The 22,513-nt window shown below is 39.0% G+C and overlaps 2 protein-coding genes across 10 annotated transcripts in view; both read right to left on the bottom strand.

The window, feature by feature from the left end:
* The window catches only part of PDE7A (phosphodiesterase 7A), a 175,070-nt gene that overhangs the window by 74,751 nt on the left and 77,806 nt on the right, over positions 1 to 22,513 (bottom strand). The window lies entirely within an intron of this gene.
* LOC307176187 (PX domain-containing protein kinase-like protein) lies at positions 11,203 to 13,047 on the bottom strand (the record flags this gene model as incomplete). The annotated part of the gene is given in 2 exon segments (XM_079902053.1): positions 11,203 to 11,988; positions 11,992 to 13,047. Coding segments are annotated over 2 exon segments (1,737 nt in total). The 5' UTR covers positions 12,943 to 13,047.

The raw sequence follows: 22,513 nt of genomic DNA, 5'->3' as shown, positions 1-22,513 counted from the left end.
GAATTTGCCACCATTTCGATGAACTTAATTGCAAAGGCAATTAAGACTGATGCTACCTTAAGGAGCTGGAACTGGAACAATGTATAAAAAGCAACTTGGTAAAAGGTTCAGAAAAAAGAACTATGTTCTCTTAAATTAACACCATTGGTTTACATTTAATAAAATGAGAACACCAAGGCTTCTGTACTTCGCATATGTAATTATAATATTTTGTTTAAAATAGAATAGGCAAAGAATTAAAAGGGCAAAAATAACTTTTAACTTACATTGAGTACATGGTACTTCTTTGTTCAAAAGAAATGCCTTTATAATCAACACTCTACAAAGAAATTTAAAACTTAATTTATATCATCTAACATCAACAAATTCTCTCATTACAAAGAAATTTTCTTCATAGACACAAAAAGCACAATAAAAGGGAGAAAAAGTAGAGGGAATTAGTAGAAGTATGAGGAAAGAAAGAAGGAAAGGAGGGAAGGAAGGAAGGAAGAAAGAAAGAAAGAAGCAAAGAAGGAAAGAAGGAAAGAAAGGAGGGAGGGAGGGAGGGAGGAAGGAAGGAAGGAGGGAAAGAAGGAAAAAAGACAGAAAGAAAGAAGATACAGTAAAAATAAAATAAAGTATAATAAAATTATTGAATTAAAAAATTCTTATTTAGGAAAAAAAAAAAAAAAAGCACAATAGAGGTTTCCAGAGGCTGGGAAAGAAGGGACTAGCAATTACTGTTCAATGGGTACACAGTTTCTGTGCGGCCAATGAGAAAGCTGGGCAAATGGACAGAAATGATGGTTTGTACATCTAAAAATGGTTAAAATAATAAATTTTACGTTAGGCGTATTTTAGTACAGTTTAAAAAGTACAGAGGAAAAATATTTTCATCTAATTTTCCTCAAAGTCTGGAATTCTCTTAAGTTTGAAATTCATGCCAACAACTATCTTCTCATAATTGAACCAGGAGAGCAGAGACTTTGGATCACGTACGTGATCATGGGTTCAAATCTGAGGTCTACCCTTCCTATCATGGAGTCTTGATACAAAAGTTACATTCTAAAAGCCTTGGCTTCCTCCAGCTGGATAATGGGAAAGTAGACAGCTAAGGTATGCTTAAAGATAATCCAGGAACGTCACCGAGGTGTTCTTACCCAATTCTCCAACACAGTCCCAGGGAAGGGTCATTAACTAAAACTTATAAGCCTTTAAAAATCATTTAACACCCTCTAACCAGTGCTTTAATATATTCATGCACATCAAAGACTCAAATCAAATTCTATAAAATGGCTTTCCCCTCTCTACAGAGCAATCAACCTAGCTCCTACTTAAATTGCCAGGTTCTCTAAGTTACAATGTAAGACAGCCATGAAATTAAGAAAAAAAAAAAACTCATTAACTTACTCATTGGTTTTGCTCATGGTAAAAGCTTGACCATAATGCTCCCCTTATCAAATTTTTGTCAGTCATTACCCAATGGTAATAGTCCATTTTCAGTCAGTGGCATCAAAAACAGGCAGGCACGTAACAATCATAAATTTGCCCAAGTAATTCAGGGTCTAAGTCACAATTCTACCCCTTTAGGAGATCAGACATGGCGGGCATAGGCGGTGGTTAACCTCCTAAGTGTCCAATAGTCCGTGCACCCCACACGATACGGGTTACTCTTCTGACATCCTGCACTGTGTGTAATTTTATACCATTATTATCTGCATATAATGCTGTTTTTTTTTCTTTTTTTCTTTTTTTTTTTGCGGTACGCAGGCCTCTCACTGTTGTGGCCTCTCCGGTTGCGCAGCACAGGCTCCGGACGCGCAGGCTCAGCGGCCATGGCTCACGGGCCCAGCCGCTCTGTGGCATGTGGGATCTTCCCAGACCGGGGCACAAACCCGCATCCCCTGCATCTGCAGGCGGACCCTCAACCACTGCGCCACCAGGGAAGCCCTATAATGCTGTTTTGACATCTTAAAAACCTTTCTGACTGGGGAGACTTGCCCCTCCATGGGATAGCCAACTCTTAAAGATAGCCAGAAGCATGTCTTTGATTATGCAAACCAGCCAATCCAGAGCCGGACCTCCATCAGACCCTTGCATCTCAAAACAACTAATCATCCCAGGGTCAGGTACCAGGCAACTAGGGACCACTCCTGTAGCCCAAAGCCTGCAAAATGATTCAAAGTAACCAATTCTGAACGATTCACTCTGCCCCGCCTTGCCTTTCTCTAGGAAACCTGCATAGAGGCCATGGCCTAACTTTCCCTTCACTCCTGTCTTCTGTCTTCTGACCACCCTGGAGTTCTCCCACGTGGCCCTGTGTGGCGTACCAGGGCTCCTGTCTCTAGGACCCGTGAGCATAATACACCTTGTTTCTTCGTGAGCTTTTCCCATGTCTCCTCTGTGGCTGACTAATGTGACTGACCATCTCATAAAAGAATACAAAACATATGCACTGATCGAGAAAATACAAAATGATCTAACACTGAGAGTTCAGTAGTTATGTGTAAATGAATTTTATTTAACCACAGGTATATCTACTTATATTTGAAAAGTAATAATATATATGTATGAGTCTGTTTTTTTAAGTTTACTATTGCAAATACATGTGGATTCATGAATCCCTTGCCCAAATCCGAGATTCTTCTGGGATTTGCCATTATCAATTAGGCCAGGTGTGCGTGTATGCATGCCCTTCCCCCTTCCTCCTCATCCTCACCCAAATACACACACTTCTGAAAGAGATGTGCCCCCTTCAGCACACCATCACATCGCTTAAAAAAAAAAAAAACCCTGATAAAACCGAGGGGGAAAAGCTGATATGCGAAAAACTGATATGATAAGAAAAACCTATATGATCAAGGTTAAAAGGGGTGACACTCCAAAGAGCACAAAATCTTTAACCCTCTCATCAAACTGCATACACAGCACCTTATCATACATCCTCCCCTATACCCTATTAGCAGCATTTTTTTTATTAACAAGAAGATACAGAAAACCAGTTAATATTTGCCTTTTTTGGCACAAATTTAACCTTATTATCTCATTTTCACCCTTTATGTACCCCAATTCCAACCAAATAATTTGCTCACAAAATTTCCTGATCACAGCCTGGACATGACAACTGCCACACCTATACCCAACTCATTTCCTTTATCTGGAATAAATTCCCTTCCACTTGGGAAAGCCACATCGGTTTTAACACCTCCAACATGTAGTTGTATAAAGAGAAAAATAAACAGTCATTTGGGCCATCCAAATGGCTTATTTCAAGATTTACTGAGGAAGCATTAAAAAAAAAAAAAAAAAACTGAAATATGTAATTTGATACAGCTGAAGGATTTATTGTATGAACAATTAAGAGCCAGTTACATAAAGTACAGGCAATTTACAACTGATGAATAAGATATATTTAAAGAGTTTCTTGTTTTGAACCTGGAATACAAACTGGTACTATGCAGCTGCATTCCTAATTTCAGGTAATGTTTCAAGTAAAATTGATTTAAAAATTATGACTCCTGTTCACTGAAAAGTTTCTGAAGTGTTGAGGAGAAAACAATTTTCAAAATTAGACAAGTAAACATTTAATTGAAAGGCAGTTATGAACCTCTCTCCCTATATACAAATTTAGTTACTTGTATTATTATACTTTACAACTTACATGAGTCTTTCTTACATTACTGTTTGAGTATAAATTGATATAAGCTTTCTAGAAGGTAGTTTGGCAACGTTTATCAAAAGGCTTTAATCTACACCTAATATTTTAACTAGTCATACCACTTCTAGGAAATAATCTTAAGGAAATTACCGTAATGGACTGACTGGTTGATTACTAAAGTGAAATATGGACTACCTACAATCATTTAAAGTGAATGCTATAAAACATAAATGTTCTGTCTTCAAAAAGATTTAATTCTTGGATACTTTTAACTATTTCAAATTTGTAGTAAAAACAATGCACATATTCCATATGTAAATACAGAGAGAAAGCAGATGACTAGTTGCAGGGGCTGGGAGGGAGGAGTGAGGAATGACTGTGGGTAGAGTTTCTTTTTTAGGTGATGAAAATGTTCTGAAATTAGATCGTAGTGAAGGTGTACAATATTGCAAAACTTTGTGAATACACTAAAAAGCACACTGTACATTTTAAAAGGGTGAATTTTATGGTATGTGAGTCATTTCTCAAAAAATGCACATATTCAAACATTTAAATGTTAACTCTTTGGGGACTCCTACCAAAATATTAATTTATGCTCCCAGAGTAACATCTTTTCACATATATCTTAAATTAGGCCATCCTCTGGCGTCTCTGTATATGGATATGACTGTTTCGTACACGTGTTACTGATTAGAAAAGTTTGGGCTCTGAATTAACCTCTTTTTCCATTTGTGCCTGTGCGTGGCTCCTTGTGTAAAACTGTGCTCCACCAAAGGAACCAGGCTCCATAAGCAAATGCCAGGCACAGCTCAGATGCATCTGTTCAGCATATATTTTCATTAAAACGAAGCAGCTTTATACTGACAGATGAACGTGTAAGAACACACTGGGGTTGTATATTATTATTTTAATGCTTAGTACAACTTTGGCTTACTTTTCTGACTTTACATTTATGACAAACAAGATGGACAAAATTTTAGATATTATTGCTGACAATACATTGAGACTAACATTTCCAACTATTTTTCCTTCAAAATTCTGGATCATTAATTTAAAAATATTCTGAAACTGCAAGGAAATCTCTAAATAAAATGCTGTTAAGATTTTTAAAACAGCTTTCTTGAGATACAGTTCACAAATAATACAATTCCCCCATTTAAATACACAGTACAATGGTTTTCAGTGTAGCCGCACATATGTGCAACCATCACCACTGTTAATATTTTTCTCTTCCCACAGGAAGCCCCATACTTATGAGCAGTCAGTCCTCATTCTCCCTCCCCCAGCCCACAGCAACGACCTATCTTGTTTCTATCCTTACAGCAATCCAATGGAATCACACCCAATGTGACCTTTTGTGTCTGGCTTATTTTGTGTCTCGGCATGTTTTCGAGGTTCACCCAAGTTGTAGCATGTATCAGAAATTTATTCCTTTTTATTGTTTAATAATATTCCATTATGGACATAACACTTTTCGTCTGTTTATCAGTTGATGAACATTCAGGGTATTTCTACCATTTGGTTATTTAATAATGCTGTTACTGATATAAACATTCATGTACAAATTTCTGTGGGGCCCGGTTTTCCTTTCTCTTAGGTATATACCTAGAAGTGAGACTGCTGGGTCATGTGGTAACTCTACGTTTAGCATCTTGAGGAACTGTCAAACTGCTATCCCAAGAGGCCGTGCCATTTCACATTCCCACCAGCAGTGCACGAGGGTTCTGATTCCTCCACACCCTTGCTAAGACTTATTATCTTGATTTTTTAATTCTAGTCATCTCCCATTGTGGTTCTGATTTGCATTTCCCTGATGGAAAAGATGTTGGAGCATCTTTCATGTGTTTTTTGGCCATTTGTATATCTTCTTTGGAGAAATGACTATTCAGACCCTTGGTCCATTTTTTAATTGCATTATCTTTTCTTTTTTTAATTTATTTATGGCTGTGTTGGGTCTTCATTGCTGCACGCGGGCCTTCTCTAGTTGCAGCAAGCAGGGGCCACCCCTCGCCGTGGCGCGTGGGCCTCTCATTGTGGTGGCCTCCCCTGCTGCGGAGCACGGGCTCCAGTAGTTGTGGCACGTGTACTCAGTAGCTGTGGCTTGCAGGCTCTAGAGCACAGGCTCAGCAGTTGTGGCGCACAGGCCCAGTTGCTCCGTGGCATGTGGGATCCTCCCGGACCATGGCTCGAACCTGTGTCCCCTGCACTGGCAGGCAGACTCCCAACCACTATGCCACCAGGGAAGTCCCTCGAGTTCCTTTTCTATCCTAGAAATGACTCCCTTATTAGGTATATGATTTTCTCCCACTATGTGGGTTGTCTTTGCACTTTCTTGATAGTATACTGTGAAGTACAATAATTTTTAACTTTGATGAAATCTAATGTACCTATTTTTTTCTTTTGTTGCTCATGCATTTTTCAGATCAAAGAATCCTTTCCAAATCCAAAGTCATAAAGATTCACCCTATGTTTTCTTCTAAGCTTTATAGTTTTGGTTCCTAAAATGAGATCTTTGGTCCATTTTAACTTATAAGGATCAGCTTCATCCTTTTGCATGCGGCTAGCTATCCAGTTGTTCTACCACAGTTTACTGAAAAGGTACTCTTTCCGCATTGAATGGTTTTGGCACTTTTCTCAAAACTCAGTTGATCAAAGACACATGGATTTCTATCTCAACTCTCAATTCATTCCATTGATCTATATGTCTATAAGTATGAAAGGTAAGTACTGCAAGCTTAAGTGCCAGTACCACACTGTCCTGACTGCTGTTCCTTTGTAGTAGTAAGTTTTGAAATCAGGGAGTGTGAGTCCTATATTGTTCTCTCTTTTTGAAAGATTGTTTATTGTTATCCTGGTTCTCTTGCAATTCCATATAAATTTTCAAGTCAGCTTATCAATTTCTATAGAGAAATAAGCTGAGATTCTGGGCTGAAACTATAGATCAACTTGAGGAGTACTGCCACCTTATCAGTATTTCATCTTTTGATCCATGAACATAGGGTATTTTCCCATTTATTTGGATTTTTGATTTCTTTAAATGTTTTGTAGTTTTCAGAGGATGTTTTGCACTTCTTTTGTTAAATTTATTCTTAAGTATTTCATTCTTTTTTTTTTAAATTGAAGTATCGTTGGCTTACAATATTATATTAGTTTCAGGTGTACAACAGAGTAATTTGGTATTTTTATACATTACACATCAAAGTTATTAAAATATTAACTATATTCTTTGTGCTATACATTATATCCTGTGACTTATTTATTTTATACCTGGTACTTTGTACCTCTTAATCCCCTTTACCTATTTTGCTTATCGCCCCACCCAATTCATTGGTTCTCTTTATCTGTTAGTCTGTTTCATATTTGTTAATTTGTTTTGTTTTTTAGACTCCCATATATAAGTGAAAACATACAGTATCTATCTTTGTTTGTATGGCTTATTTCACTTAGCATAATACCCTCTAGGTTCATCCATGCTGTCACAAATGGCAAGATTTCATTCCTTTTCAGCACTGAGTAATATTCCACTGTGCAGCACATACACACAACATATATATATGTATCTATGTATAAAAATAAACACCATGTTTTCTTTATCCATTCATCTGTTGATGGACACTTAGGTTGTTTCCATATCTTGGCTATTGTAAATAATGCTGCAATGAATATTTCTGTGCATATATCTTTTCAAATTATTGTTTTTGTTTTCTTTGGATAAATACCTGGAAGTAGAATTGCTGGATCATATGGTAGTTCTATTTTTTTTTTTTTTTAGTATTTATTTATTTATTTGGCTGCTCTGGGTCTTAGTTGCACACGTGGGATCTTCAGTTGCAACATGCAGGCTCTTAGTTGTCGCATGCAAGCTCTTAGTTGCTGCATGCGGGATCTAGTTCCCCGACCAGGGATCGAACCCGGGCCCCTGGCATTGGGAGTGTGGAGTCTTGACCACTGGACCACCGGAGAAGCCCCTGGTAGTTCTATTTTTAACTTTTTGAGGAACCCCCACACTGTTCTCCATAGCGGCTGCACCAATTTACATTCCCACAGACCCTTAAATAAATCGCTTAAGAGTTTCCTTTTCTCCACATCCTCACTAACCCTTGCTATTTCTTGTCTTTCTGATGAAAGCCATTCTGACAGGCAGGAGGTGATATCTCACTGTGGTTTTGATTTGCATTTCCCTCATGATTAGTGATGTTGAGCATCTTTTCATGTGCCTGTTGGCCATCTGTACATCTCCTTCGGAAAAATGCCTATTTGCGTCCTCTTTCCATTTGTCAGCCAGATTGTTTGTATCAAAAAAACAAGACCTAAGAATAAATTTATCCAATGGGGTAAAAGACCTGTGCTCTGAAGCTATAAGACATTGATGAAAGAAACTGAAGACAACACAAATAAATGGAAAGATATACCATGCTTGTGGACTGGAAGAACTAACGTTGTTAAAATACCCATACTACCCAAAGCAATCTACAAAGTCAATGCAATCCCTATAAAAATACTAATGGCCTCTTTCACAGAACTAGAACAAATAATCCTAAACTTGGTGTGGAACCACAAAAGACCCCAAATAGCCAAAGCAATCTTGAGAGAAAAGAACAAAGCTGGAGGTACTATGCTCCCTGACTTCAAACTACACTACAAAGCTACAGTAATCAAAACAGTATGGTATCAGCACAAACACAGACACACAGATCAATGCAACAGAATAGAGATCCCCCAAATAAACCCATGCACGTGTGTTCAATTAATCCACGATAAAGGAGGCAAGAATATACAAGGGGGAAAAGATAGCATCTTCAACAAATGATAGTGGGAAAACTGAACATCTGCATGCAAAAGGATAAAACTGGACCATTTTTTTTTACACCATATACAAAAATAAACTCAAAATGGGTTAAAGACTTAAATGGAAGACCTAAAACCATAAAACTGCTAGAAGAAAACAGACAAGTATGTGATGTGACATTGGTCTTAGCAGTATTTTTTTGGATCTGTGTCCTCAGGCAAAGGCAACAAAGGCAAACATAAACAAATGGGACCACATCAACCTAAAAAGCTTTTGCACAGGAAAGGAAACCATCAACAAAACGGAAAGGCAACCTACTGAATGGGAGAAGGTATTTGCAAATGATATGTCCCATAAGGGTAATATCCAAAATATATAAAGAACTCATACAACTCAATATTAAAAAAACAAACAACCTCAGGATTTTTTTTTAATGTTACTGTAAATGGAATTGTTTTAATTTCATTTTCAGTTGTTCTAGAGTATAGAAACAACTGATTTCTATATATTAACCTTGTATCTTGCAACCTTGCTGAACTAATTTACTAGTTCTAATAATTCCTTAGTATTTTCTAAAAAGAGGATCATGTCATCTGTGAATAGTTTTTCTTCTTCCTTTCTGATCTGGATGCCTTTTCTTCTTCTTGCCTAATTGACCCGGCTAGAACCTCTAGCACAATGTTGAATAGAAGTAGCATGACTGGACATCCTGCCTTGTTCCAGATCTTATGGGGAAAGTTTCACCATCAAGTATGATGTTAGCTATGGGTTTTCATAAATACCCTTTATCAGGTTGAGGAAGTTCACTTCTATTCCTAGTTCTCTGGGTGTATTATTATTGATACGGTTATTACGTTAATTGAATTTTGAACATCAAACCACCCTGCATTCCTGAGATAATCCCACTTGGTCAGGCTGTATAATTCTTTATATATGTTGCTGGATTCAGTTTGTATTTTGTTTAGGATTTCTGTGTCCACATTCATACGATATATTGGTCTGTGGTCTCCTTTTCCTGAGATGTCTTTGTTGGGTTTTGGTATCAGGGTAATGCTGGCCTCACAGAATGAGTTGAGAAGAATACTGTTAATATTTGCAATTTTTCTCGATGAATGAAAAGTTTTATCACACAGTCAAAATAAAATAGAAAAATAAATACCGAAGCTGATAATATGATTGGAAGGGCCATCCACAATCCTGTGCAGACAACACTGTTGGTTGTATGTTCAATATCCACCCCTCCTTCCCTCCTTCCTAAAGCAACATTTTGTTCAGGTGTCTGGGCAGCCATGTGCTTCAGGGAAGTGCGGGCAGCCTCAGCCCTGAAGAGTGGGCCCTGACTGGTCCAAACCAGTCATAATGGGTCCATCTCTCTTGCCAGAGACTGAGTTAGACATGGCCACGTAAAACAGGTGTGACGCAAAGTCTGCGGCGGGGCGCCTCATGGGATGGGTTTCTTTAAACTTAAAATGAGACAAAAGGGAAGATAGCCCATTTCTTCCTCTGGAAGCTGTTATGTCTGAATACATGGAACTACTAAAGCCACCGTGCAGCCATGGCATGAGCACAACTCCAACATACTGAAGCTAGCAAAACAGAAAGACAGAAAGGACCTGGGTCAGTAATGGTGATACTGAGCTGCTGAATTAACCAAATCTGGAGCCACTCTTTTTTTTTTTTTCATTTTCTAGACATGGTTTATTTTAATAAAAATACAGCTGAACATTTATCACAGATTACATGAAACTATACACAATGACATTCTCTCTGCATAGTAATCAACACTGATGTGTGTAACTTGAATTTTTAGATGGATTATTTATAATCCTTTAAAGTGTAATTTATTTAAGGGTTTAAGCAAATCATAGGATAAAGGATCTTTCTAATAAATGAGTAACATTAAAAAGATGATATATTTGGATAAATCTTTGGAAAATCAGAACTGATTTTGCCAGATGTACTTGTATTGCATAATAACCCACCCCCACAAATGCCAAACTTGACTTAATTGCTGAGGATTAAGAAGATCCTCTAATTGGCAAGAGCTTTTTCTGATGTCAACATTTTTTTGTCCATTCGATACATACTAAAAGGAACTAAGAATCTAGAGTAGTTCCTTTAGCAGCCCTGAGTTCTATAACCACAATGGAGTTCCTGTTTGAACTTAAGAGACTGTTACGAACTTTTCCCATTCTACTTGAAGGGAAAATGAAGAACTTAGTTGCTTCTCTGACTCTCAGCGACATAACTATGCTTTGGGCTACAGTGTTAATAATGTCTAGGATGAAATTAAGGTAGCAAAAATGGGAGTTATCTAAGAAATAACCAGAAAATGCTTTAGAATAGAGAAATGAACCATGAGAGGAACGTTTCTAGGAGCTGTCTGATGGTATAGGAGGGACTGCAACATGAAGGCCATTCACCGCTGTGACTGTATATTGTCATTGTTTTTGTTTTTTTGTCCACTTCCTTCTGTTGGTGGAAATAACTGATTCCAATATGCTGCTGCCACCAAAAGATGACCATTAGAGGAAGAGCAAGACTCCTTCACAAGCGTAACAAAGGAGCAAACTATTTCTTAAGGCAGCAATGCCAGCCTGACTTTATTCTACCTGAAGACTATTTCCCTCTTGAAAAGCCTCTTACATGAGCATCTGCGAAGTCGTATGTGACTGTACTGGCTCAGCAATTATTCATCCAGATAGAGGGTACTTTAGGGGTTGGAGGTGGAAGGAAAAACAAAACAACTTTTCCCTCCAAGTGTAAACACAAAGCTTTAGCCGATCTTGGGAGCGTTATGATCACAGGTTTCGGCTTTCCTCCAAGTTCCTTTTTGGAAATTCTGGTTGGAGCTGAGTAAGGCCCCTCGGCTCACGCCATTCACAGCCTGGGGCGGAAGCTGTGTGGGCGCCTCTGTGCTCACAGGAGGCAAGGGAGCTGCTGGTGGCGGAGGCGCAGGTGGAGGAGGTGGGGGTAACGCGGACATCCCTGGTGTGGAGGGTGGAGTCGGCGATGACGGGGATGTGAGAGGTGAGCTGGCCCCAGATCCTGCTGAATTACTGGAGTTGCTGTATTTTGCTGAATGCTCTTCACTATTTTCAACAGCAGATCGTTTTGACTTCTTCCAAGCTAAGATCTTCCTCTTTTTTCTTTCTTCTTCGGATCCATGGTGAGACTGAGCTCTCGTCAGTCTTCGATGCTGGTGGATCTGTTTCTGTTCTTCAGTTAGCCTCTTTTCTATACATTCTTTGGCAATTCTCAATGCCTCTTTTAACTTTGTGGGGATCTTAAACTGTGGCTTTTTGGAAGTAGTTAGCAGAACATCACTGAATAATGGCATCTGTAAGAGCAGGGAGACGGTGGGCATGCCATTTTTACAGGCTTCACAAGACAGCATAGACTCCAACATGGCCACCACAGCCACAGACGGTGCAGGAGGGAAGGAGTGTACAGGCACTGAGTCTGGCGGTCGTCCGTAAGTCATTTCATACAGTAAGTGGCCAAAGCAGTGAACGTCCACACCCTCCAATGTGTTGATTTTCCTGAATTGTGAGAAATAAGATCAGTAGAAGGAAGGAAGGCCCAACAAGGAATTCTCAAGGTCCAGCAGCTGGCAAGCGTCCCCTTCCAGCATCACGTTGGAAGCATGAAGATGCCCATAAGGGAATCCCTTGTCGTGGAGAAACTTTAGTACCTCTAATATTTGCCACCCATATGTTTTTATTTGCTGAAGTTCAAGGCCTTGAATCTTCTTAGGGCTGCAGTACTTCCTTAGGAATGGCTCTTTTGGTTTTGCCTTGTAGATCAGGTCCTTCAAAGTTCCTTTTTCATTAAACATTCTAATTAGCAATGCTGAGGATTCGTTAGCTGTGGCAAAGGTAACACGATAGATGTAAGGGTGCAAACAAGACGGCAGAAGTTTGATTAGACACTGAAAATCTTTATCTGACAGATACTTGTCAGGACCAAGGCCAGCCCAGCTTAACACTAGCCGTTCCTTTGGCTGATTTTTAATCTTCACCAAGAAATGTTTCTTCCTTATCCTCCAACCTATGTCTTTCAATGGTTCCACCACCTCCCACTTTGGTTCTGATCGGAAGAACACGGAAACCTGTTGTAAGGCAATCTCAGTATAGCTTGCAGAATAGTTGTTTGGATCTAAAAACTTCTTAACCAGCTCATAATTAAACAAGATATGATTTGTGGTGATAGCGTTGAGAGAGCGCTGAAGACCTTTCTGCCTCTCAGCTATGAACTCATGATCCATGTTACCAATCAATTTTGGGGGAGGAAGAGGTAGACTTAGGCCTGCAATCTGCAAGCTGCTGTTCCACAAATCAAAGTCGCTGTATCTCCTAACCATCTGCCAGCTATTTTCTACAAAAACTCCTCTTTGTACCCGAATGATATATTCCGTGTGGGACTGCAGGCTCTGGCTCGCCTCGATGGCTGCTGTCAGCGGCACCGTGTTGTCCAGCAGGACCTTGCCGGCTGGCGGCTTCTCCATGAAGGCCATCCCGGAACGCCCGTCCACCACCGCCTCAGGACCAGGGGCAGGAACCAGAGGTGCCGACTCCCGTCGCCCACCGGGATCCGCCGCCGCCCTGGAGCCACTCTTGAGTCTTCTTGGTAAGTCTTTTGTTTGCAGAAACTGGATCGTTTTTTTGCTACCTGCAACTAACAACACTCTATCTGTATAACGAGTAGTGAGCTGGAGTCGGTGCACACTGGCTCAAGACAGCCAGTTCTGCACTTGTCCCAACATCTCGTTCATTGATTTTACATCGAGAGCTTCATATCAACCATGCTAAGAGTAAGGACACTACAGAAACTGGCAAACACCACAACTCAGAGATCCAGTCGTTATAAACACTTCCCAGCACGCCACTGGATACAACCCAATTTCAAATTTTCTGTTCATTAAACCAACCTTTTTACTCCCATAATGAAGCTATAAATTAGCATTTACCAATGGAATACTGCATATATTTGGGTTTCTAATAAGGTTTTATTTAGAAAAAAAAAAACCTCAAGTATCTGAAATACTGCTATAAAATACTCCATATGAAAAATTACTGATAATGTAAATTTAAAAAGATTATAAAACATTATGCACAGTAAGAGACAGAAAGAGAGAATATATTTAGATAGACAGATACTAGGATTGTTGAGCTCGACACCAATATGTTCACACTGTCATCTCTGGGTGGTAGAATTACAGATGATTCTTATATTTTTTTGCATGACTATTTTTTTCTCTAAATTTTCCATCATGAACATGTATTACCTTAGTAATAAAGAAAAACACAATTTATGCTTTTAAAAGGAAGAAATTTAGTGTTTTTTGTTCATGAACACAAGAAGACACTATTTTTATTTCATTTGTATCCAGGTAGAGCCTATATAATTCTCTGCAGGTAGGAAGATAGTTCCAGTTTTTAAATCGGATGATTCTGTGCTACTACCTATAGTACAAAGTTATAACCTTGTTCTCTGACACTACCCCCAAGAAGATGTTGCAGACAGAAAATGAATTATAATATGCATTATAAGAAGAGTGCTGAATTCACATAATCATTTTGAAAATAAAATCTAAGCCAAAATCTCTCCCATTTTGAAATACGTACGTGATATGACCCGTGAAACTGCATTAACTCTATTCTTAAAGATAATGAAGTAAAGGAGCATTGGCCATGAGTCAAAAGATTTGGTTTCTAGGTCTAGAGGTCAACCTTATTAGCCTTATGCCTCTGGCAAGAAGCAACCTCTCTGAACCTAAACCTTCACATTTGTTAAATGGGGCTAATACCTACCCATTTCTCTTCACAGTATGAGACAAAGTAGATGAAAGAACTATTAAGTGAAAGATGGTATTATGTGCCACCACTTCATTACAGACACATCATAAGTCTTGTAACAATTGTATTCTGTTCCACTCTGATACAAAAGACATCCTTATAACTAGCAATGTATGATGCTAGTTTCCCTGGTAACCAGTTAACTTCCTCACTGCTTTAAAAATCTTTGTATTAAAAAAAAATTTTCTTTTCTTTGCTGCCTTACTGTTTTTGACTTGCCTCAAAAAATACAAGAATGATACCAATAGAGTACTATTACTGCAACATGATACTGGATGGGGAGAGAAAGCTATAGATAATTTTCTGTAAGGGATATTGCTACAAAAGTCCTATAACAAAATACTAGCAAGTAGAACCATTAAAAGAATAATATACCTTAACCAAGTAAGAACCATTCTAAGAATATAACAGTAAGTTAATTTTAGATAATTTAGGATAATTTACCAAATTAGTAGATCAAAGGTGAAAAACTTTAAGCATCTCAAATGCCCCAAAATGCATTTGAATAAAATAAACAACCATTCCCAAATAAATACTCCCAACGAAGTAAAGATAAAAGGGCAAATATCATTATTTGCAAGTGATTATGAAATAAACAAGAAAAGGTACTGAAAAGCTACTAGAAAACTCACTATGCAGCTGACGACAAAATTAACATACAAAAATCAATAGTTTGTCTATTTACAAACAGAAACCATAATGAGAGAAAAGATTCCATTTACAATTGCAACCAAAGAGAAGTAAACCTGAGTATAAACAACAAAAATGATAATGGACTCTGGTTTTCATCTCTATTGAGGGATCTCAAAAAAGACTAGAATAGAAAGATTCAGTATTAGGATGAGAGCAGCTGTATCAGTCAGGCTCCTGGCAGGAAAACTGATGACACACTTCAAGGAGTAACTGAGGAGAAATTCATGAAAGAACTATTTACTAAGGACTGGGCAGGGTGAAGCTCCCAGAGGGTAGCAACAGCAGCAGGAAGCTGTTACCACCGTTACTTCCAGACCCTAGGGAGGACTCTGACTATGGGCAAGGAAACATCAGGCAGAAGGTGAGCCTTCGGGAGACAAACGGTGCTAAGAGGGTGACAGGCTGGGAAATACACCCTAACCTCTCTTCCCTCCCACCCTCCCATCTCCTACCAGTCCTGCCAAGTCCAACAAGAAGCCAGTGGCAAGACAGCCCTGATGAGGCCGTCCATAAAGGTCAGCCCCCTGAAGCGCAGAGCAAGAGGGAGGGAGTGAATACACTGAAAGCGGGGAAAGTACATCCAGCGCAGCAGCTGGTCTCTTCTGACTGTTTACTCTCTGCCAGGCGCTGCTCTAACCACTTTATCTGCATTAATTCTAATAATGCCAGTTTGCCCAAACAACAAATTCCAACAATCCCAGTAAAAACACCCACAGGATATTTTACGGGTAGTGAGAGGGGAGTTTTTGACTAATGATAAATTCTTCTAGGATAATAACCATGCATGCATAATCAGGTAGGAGAGAAAAGAGGGGAGAATAGTCCTATTACATATTTTAAAATATTATTAAGCTGTAATTAAAACAGTTTAATCCTGGCACATGAATACGCTCACTGAAACACAATAGAGCCCAGCGATAGACCAAACAGACACAACAACTTCACACACGATAAAGGCAGCATTTCAAATACATGGGGGAAAAGGTGTGTAAGTTGATAAACAATTTAGGGGAAACTGGATAGTAAGGAGAGGAAAAAAGCTGGATTTCTGCCTTACTCCTTACACCACAATAAATTCCACAGATGGAGCAAAGATCAAAACATGAAAAACAAACTGTGGGGGCTTCCCTGGTGGTGCAGTGGTTGAGAGTCCGCCTGCCGATGCAGGGGATGCGGGTTCGTGTCCCGGTCCGGGAAGATCCCACATGCCGCGGAGCGGCTAGGTCCGTGAGCCATGGCCGCTGAGCCTGCGCGTCCGGAGCCTGTGCTCCGCAATGGGAGAGGCCACAACAGTGAGAGGCCCGCGTACCGCAAAAAAACAAAAAACAAAAAACTGTGTTAATAGAATTATCGAAAGAATAATGTAAAAGACTGTAGGAGAATACATGAAAGACCTATTATCTTGAGGCACAGCAGATAATACTCTATGACATAGAACCAGAAGCCTTAAAAGGGGAAAAATTATACATTTCACTAAATAAAACTACCACACACAAAAAATTACCATAAAAAGTAAAAAGAAATTCGATAAAATATTAGTAATATTATAAAACGAATTTATTTCCCTAATGGTGGAAAATTACTCTTATGATACAAGAAGATATTTTACATATTATTTTAAAATATAAATGCCATTCAAATAAAAATATGCATAGTATCACTTATAACTAAAGAGAAGCGAAGCAGACCTAATGAGACACCTTTTTATTTTAACCCATCACGCTATCAAGGACAAAAACATTGATGATACCTCACTGCCAGTGAGGGTGTGGAGATGACAGAAGAAAGAAACAGCTGGAATTCTGCATTATTCAAACTCTCACCATCTAACTCAGGGACCAGAGTATGATCAGTTTTCAGATGGACCCTTCACTGTCCAGGCTGTCCCGACTCTGGCCATCCAAATCTCAGGAACTAAACAGAGTTCAGTAACACCTCATCTTTCACTATTTGAACTCATTGTACAAACTCTCACTATGCTAACTTAAGAAAAGATCTGGGCAACAAGGAATACACTGTGAAGTATACACGGTTTTGCAGTGAGAATGTCAATTGATGCAACCCTTTTGGAGCTAGCAAAATTGTAAATGCATGTAGCTTTCGACCCAAGTTCTTCCCCTCCCAGAAATGTATACCACGGACATACGTTGGAATGTAAAGATATGTGCACAGGACATTCACTGCAGCACTGTTTATAAGAGGCACACAAAAATACTGTTAGCCTAAATATCTTTTTTTTTTTTTTTGGGTGCACCAATGTGGCCTGCGGGATCTTAGTTCCCCCACCAGGGACTGAACCCAGGCCCCTGCAGTGAAAGCGCTGAGTCCTAACTACTGGACTGCTAGGGAATTCGCTAGCCTAAATATCTTAATCGACAGGGACCTAAGTTAAAGTACATCCATGCACTGCAATTCATGAGTTCCTAGTCTTCTGGAGATGACTGATACTGGGAAAAGGCCACTTAGTGAACTCTCTCAAGCTAAGCACCAAAATGTAATTATAAAATTGAAAATGATAACTGATTTTCAAGATTTTGACTTGAAAAATAACAAATATAAAAACAAGTTTAAGTTATAGTTAACAAGATGTAAGTTATAATTTTAACTATGCACAAATTCTAAGAATAAAAAACAGAATCGTGTTGACTTTATTTTTTAGTGTAAGCTTTTCAACAAAATTGTATGATAACATAATATAATACATCCTTCATGTTTTTTTCTCAATCACAATGATCATCTTTTCAAAAGTACTGAATGGCTTCATCCATTTTTCCTAAGGGTCTCTCTCTAATCATCTGCATCAAAAGTCACTGCAATCGAATCAGGCTCCCTTAAAAAACAGCTAGCATGTTATTATGACCCAGTAATCCCACTACTGGGCATATACCCTGAGAAAACCATAATTCAAAAAGAGTCATGTACCACAATGTTCGTTGCAGCTCTATTTACAATAGCCAGGACATGGAAGCAGCCTAAGTGTCCATCGACAGATGAAGGGATAAAGAAGATGTGGCACATATATACAATGGAATATTACTCAGCCATAAAAAGAAACGAAATTGAGTTATTTGTAGTAAGGTGGATGGACCTAGAGTCTGTCATACAGAGTGAAGTAAGTCAGAAAGAGAAAAACAAATACCATATGCTAACACATATATATATGGAATCTAAAAAAAAAAAGAAAATAAGGTTCTGAAGAACCTAGGGGCAGGACAGGAATAAAGACGCAGACGTAGAGAATGGACTTGAGGACACGTGGAGGGGGAGGGGGAAGGGTAAGCTGGGACAAAGTGAGAGAGTGGCATGGACTTATATACACTACCAAATGTAAAACAGATAGCTAGTGGGAAGCTGCCACACAGCACAGGGAGATCAGCTCGGTGCTCTGTGTCCACCTAGAGGAGTGGGATAGGGAGGGTAGGAGCGAGATGCAAGAGGGAGGAGATATGGGGATACATGTATATGTATAGCTGATTCACTTTGTTATAAAGCAGAAACTAACACACCATTGTAAAGCAATCATACTCCAATAAAGATGTTAAAAAAATAAAAATAAAGACATCCAGTATGTTATCATCTTAGATCTTCAGCTGGCAGTCTGTCAATAGCGTTGAATTTTTTAATGTCACACCCATGAATTTTATGAAAACCTGCATACTTTTTGCAAGATAAGCAATTTCATTTTGCAGCTGATTTTATTGTATCTGACCAATAAAAATATTAATAATGCATCAGGAACAATACTTAAGTGGGAACAAATTTTAAAAGTGGTACTTTATTACTAAATTTTTTTCTTCCAATAACTAATCTAGTAACATACATACTAGGCAGTCTCTAAGAGAATGACATACCTACTATACTGATACAAAGATGCTCAAGATTTGTGTATTTACGGAACAACGTTTATTATGATCCCATGTGTTTAAAAAAGATTTTCCTATGTATACTTGTAATACATATCAAGGTGTTTATGTGACCAAATTTGCAAAAAAACCTTCAAGAAACTATAAACACTACTTACCTCTGGAGAACTGGGAAGGAAAGGTTTCCTTAACTGCATTCTATACCCTTCTGAATTTTTTAATTTTACCACAAGGAGGTATTACTTTTACAATAATGATGGTGGTGATGATGACGCTGTAACTAAGCTTTAAATCAAGTCCCTAGTAATGATAGAGAAAATCTGTGATTCCAGCTCCCAGGAGTTTAAACTAAGTCCTAACTTAGAAATCTCAAATGCTAGTTAATGAAAAGCCTTTCAAAAGACATTCTTATGCAATACTTGATTACCCTAATAGTTTTTTTCCAAATGTATTACTTCAGAGAGCAAACTTTTTATTCCATTATCCTTTAAACAGGAATGAGTTTTAATGGAACGAAGTTTAATGTAACAATGAATCAAAAAATTCACTGATAATGTTTTAGATCCCACATTGCAACTAACTTCTCAGAAACTACCATTTCTTGAGTTCTGGTTCATATCAAAGAAAACTATCCGCAATTACAAGGACAGGCTACGACAGTACCCCTCTCTTTTCCAACGAGCGGGGCCAGCTTTTCTTCATGTACTTCAGCCAAAGCAACAAGTTCCAAGCAGACTGTCTGCTATTAAGCCCAAACTAATGAGATTTGCAAAGTGTAAATCAATGCCACTCTCCTCATTAACTTTCTTTGCTTTGGAAAATATAGATTTTTTTCCATTAAAAAACATTATGTTAACATGCAATTGGTATTACAGTTATTTTTAAATGAACAGTATTTGAATTCTTCTATTTTATTTTCTAATACAAAAACATATCAACAGACGAAACCCCTATAAACAAAAGCTCTTTGGAGTCTTCAACAAGTTTTTAGAGTGGAAAGGGGTCCTGAAACCAAAACTTTTGAGATCGTACAGACCAAAAGGCAAACAGCTGGGAACAATTTGTGTACAACTGGGATGAATGAATTATAACATGGTGGAGGTAGGGGGGTGGGATGAAATGTTACAGGTACTTAATTTGTTTTTAGATACAATTCAATGCCTTTTTAAAAAGTTAAGAAATGGGAAAAAATGTATTTCAAGTTTTCATATTAACCTACATATTTAGATTTCCAGTGTCTTCATTTCATCCTGTGGAGCTGAGTTACCATCTGGTGTCATTTCCTGACAACCTTAAGAACTTCTCATATTTCTTGTAAGGCAGGTCTGCTTGCCACAAATTCTCTCAGTCTCTGCACAGGAATGTATTTCACCCTCGTTTCTGAATGATAGCTTTGCTAAATATAGAATTATTCACAGACAGCTTTTTCTCTTTCAGCGCTTCAGGTGTGCTGTCCCACTGCCCCGAGTGTTTCTGACGAGAAGGCAGCCACTGATGATCCTCTGTATGCAATGAGTGCTTTTCCTCTTGCTGATCTCAAGGTTTTCTCTTGTCTTTCAACAAGATTGTCTATGTTGTGTCTAGGCACAGGTCTCATATTTATCCTACTAAGATTCACTGAGCTTCTGGATGTGAAGTTTAAAGGTTTTCATCAAATTTGGAAAGCTTCCCACAAGGCTATTTCCCGCACCTTTCTCTCTCCTTCTGAGACTCCCATTACGCCTATGTTGTATGCTTGACCCTGAGGCTCTGTTCATTTTCCTCCAATCATTTTTCTCTGTTTTTCAGATTGAATCATATCTACTGGTCTGTCTTTAAATTCACTGATTCTTTTTATTAGCATCTCAAAACTGCTGTTGAGACCCTCTAGTGAATTTTTCATTTCAAGTATTGTAGTCTTCAAGTCTAGAATTTCCATTTTAACTTTTTTTTTTTTTTTTTTTTTTTGGTCGTACGCAGGCCTCTCACTGCTGTGGCCTCTCCCGTTGCGGAGCACAGGCTCCAGACGCGCAGGCTCAGCGGCCATGGCTCACGGGCCTAGCCGCTCCGCGGCGTGTGGGATCTTCCCGGACCGGGGCACAAACCCGTGTCCCCTGCATCGGCAGGTGGACTCTCAACCACTGCGCCACCAGGGAAGCCCAGAGACACTTTTTTTGACCGCTCCTTTTTCCTGTGCACTAGTCACACTTTTTTTCCTGTTTCCTTCCGTGGCTTGTAATTTTGTTGTTAAACCTATGGATTGTATATAATACAGCAACTCTGAATTCTGATTATTTTCCCCCTAATTGTTGCTGTCTTACTTTAGTTTCTGTCTGGTATCACGTCTGGGCTAAATATGTGAACTCTGTCTCCCTGTGATATGCCACCACTGATGTCTCTGCTCAGTCTTGGTTTAAATGTATCTTTTTATTTTTAAGCCTGACTTCCTGAGGGGTTGCAGCTTTGCATAATTTCACGGTCAACTTGTGACTGGACAGAGGTTATGCTCAAACACCTTTAGCCAGTGAGGCTCCCACCTCTGCTGATGGGTATGTGCGTGGGTAGGGGAGCTCCTGGGAAATTCAGTCTGTTTTCCAGTTTGCCCCAGGTTTATCCTTCCTCAGGCCCTTTCACATCTCCCAGGTGCATGCACAGAACTCCAGGGTCAGTCTAAAGTATATGAATACCGTGGGCCTGCTCAGATCTTCTCTGTGCTTATGCTCAGCCTCATCCAGGAATACGTGTGCCCCAAACAGTACTGCAGTCTGCTATATAAGCGGAGCCACTGGCCCTCCCATGCACCTCTGAAATCCACATCCACAGAAGATGCCACTGAGCAACAACACCCGCCACTCCAAAGAGCTGAGCCCTCTTCAAGGTGAGGTCTTCACAGCCTGCTTCTTGCTGGCAGAACCTCATGCCAACCGAGCTGGGAGAAAGTAGGGTGGAATGTGCATAGCCCCAGCCAAGAATGCCAGAGATTCCCATTTTTCTTACTCCAAGTTCGACAGCATTACACTTTTCAAAGCTTTATGCAATTGGCCTTTGGTCAGTCTCCAGAGTAATGAAATGGCTGCTTTACAAAAGTAATGTAGAAATAAATATTCTATTCAAATGTTCGTACTCTTTGGACCAGTAATCCCAGTTCTATAAAAACCACCCTAGGGAAGCCCACAATGTGGAGAAAGCTGTGCACAGCACGTTCCTACTGTGTTATTTCTCCCTTCCAGCCTCCTGTGCGGCTAAGTGGAGCCACGTAGTTCTCACCAATGCGACAAGAGTAGAAGAGATACCACAGCTTCCTGCCCACCTCCTCGATGTAAACTGCCCTGACATTCCTCTCTTCCCCATCCCCACAGACTGGCAGCAACTCACAGACAACCATGACAAATGAAATCCCTGTATTACTTCAAGGAATGGAATCACTTCACCAGCCTGTATCTATTTTCAGGCTACTGTATGACAACTAAATAAAAAGGTATCTTATTACTGAGTAACATTACAAATCCACATTTTAAAAAGTAACATATTCTAAAAAGCTACAAAATTAAATGTACCCGTTCATCACAACTACCTTAAAATACATATAAAAACATGGCAACTGCATAAAAATAATAATGCTATAATGGCAGGATTATGGGTGATTATTCCTTTCAAACTTTCAATAATATTAAGTTAGTCTGATAATTTAAAA

The sequence above is a fragment of the Stenella coeruleoalba genome (genome assembly GCF_951394435.1).
Source record: "Stenella coeruleoalba genome assembly, chromosome: 17".
NCBI lineage: Eukaryota > Metazoa > Chordata > Mammalia > Artiodactyla > Delphinidae > Stenella > Stenella coeruleoalba.
This window is presented reverse-complemented; position numbering and strand designations above follow the sequence as displayed.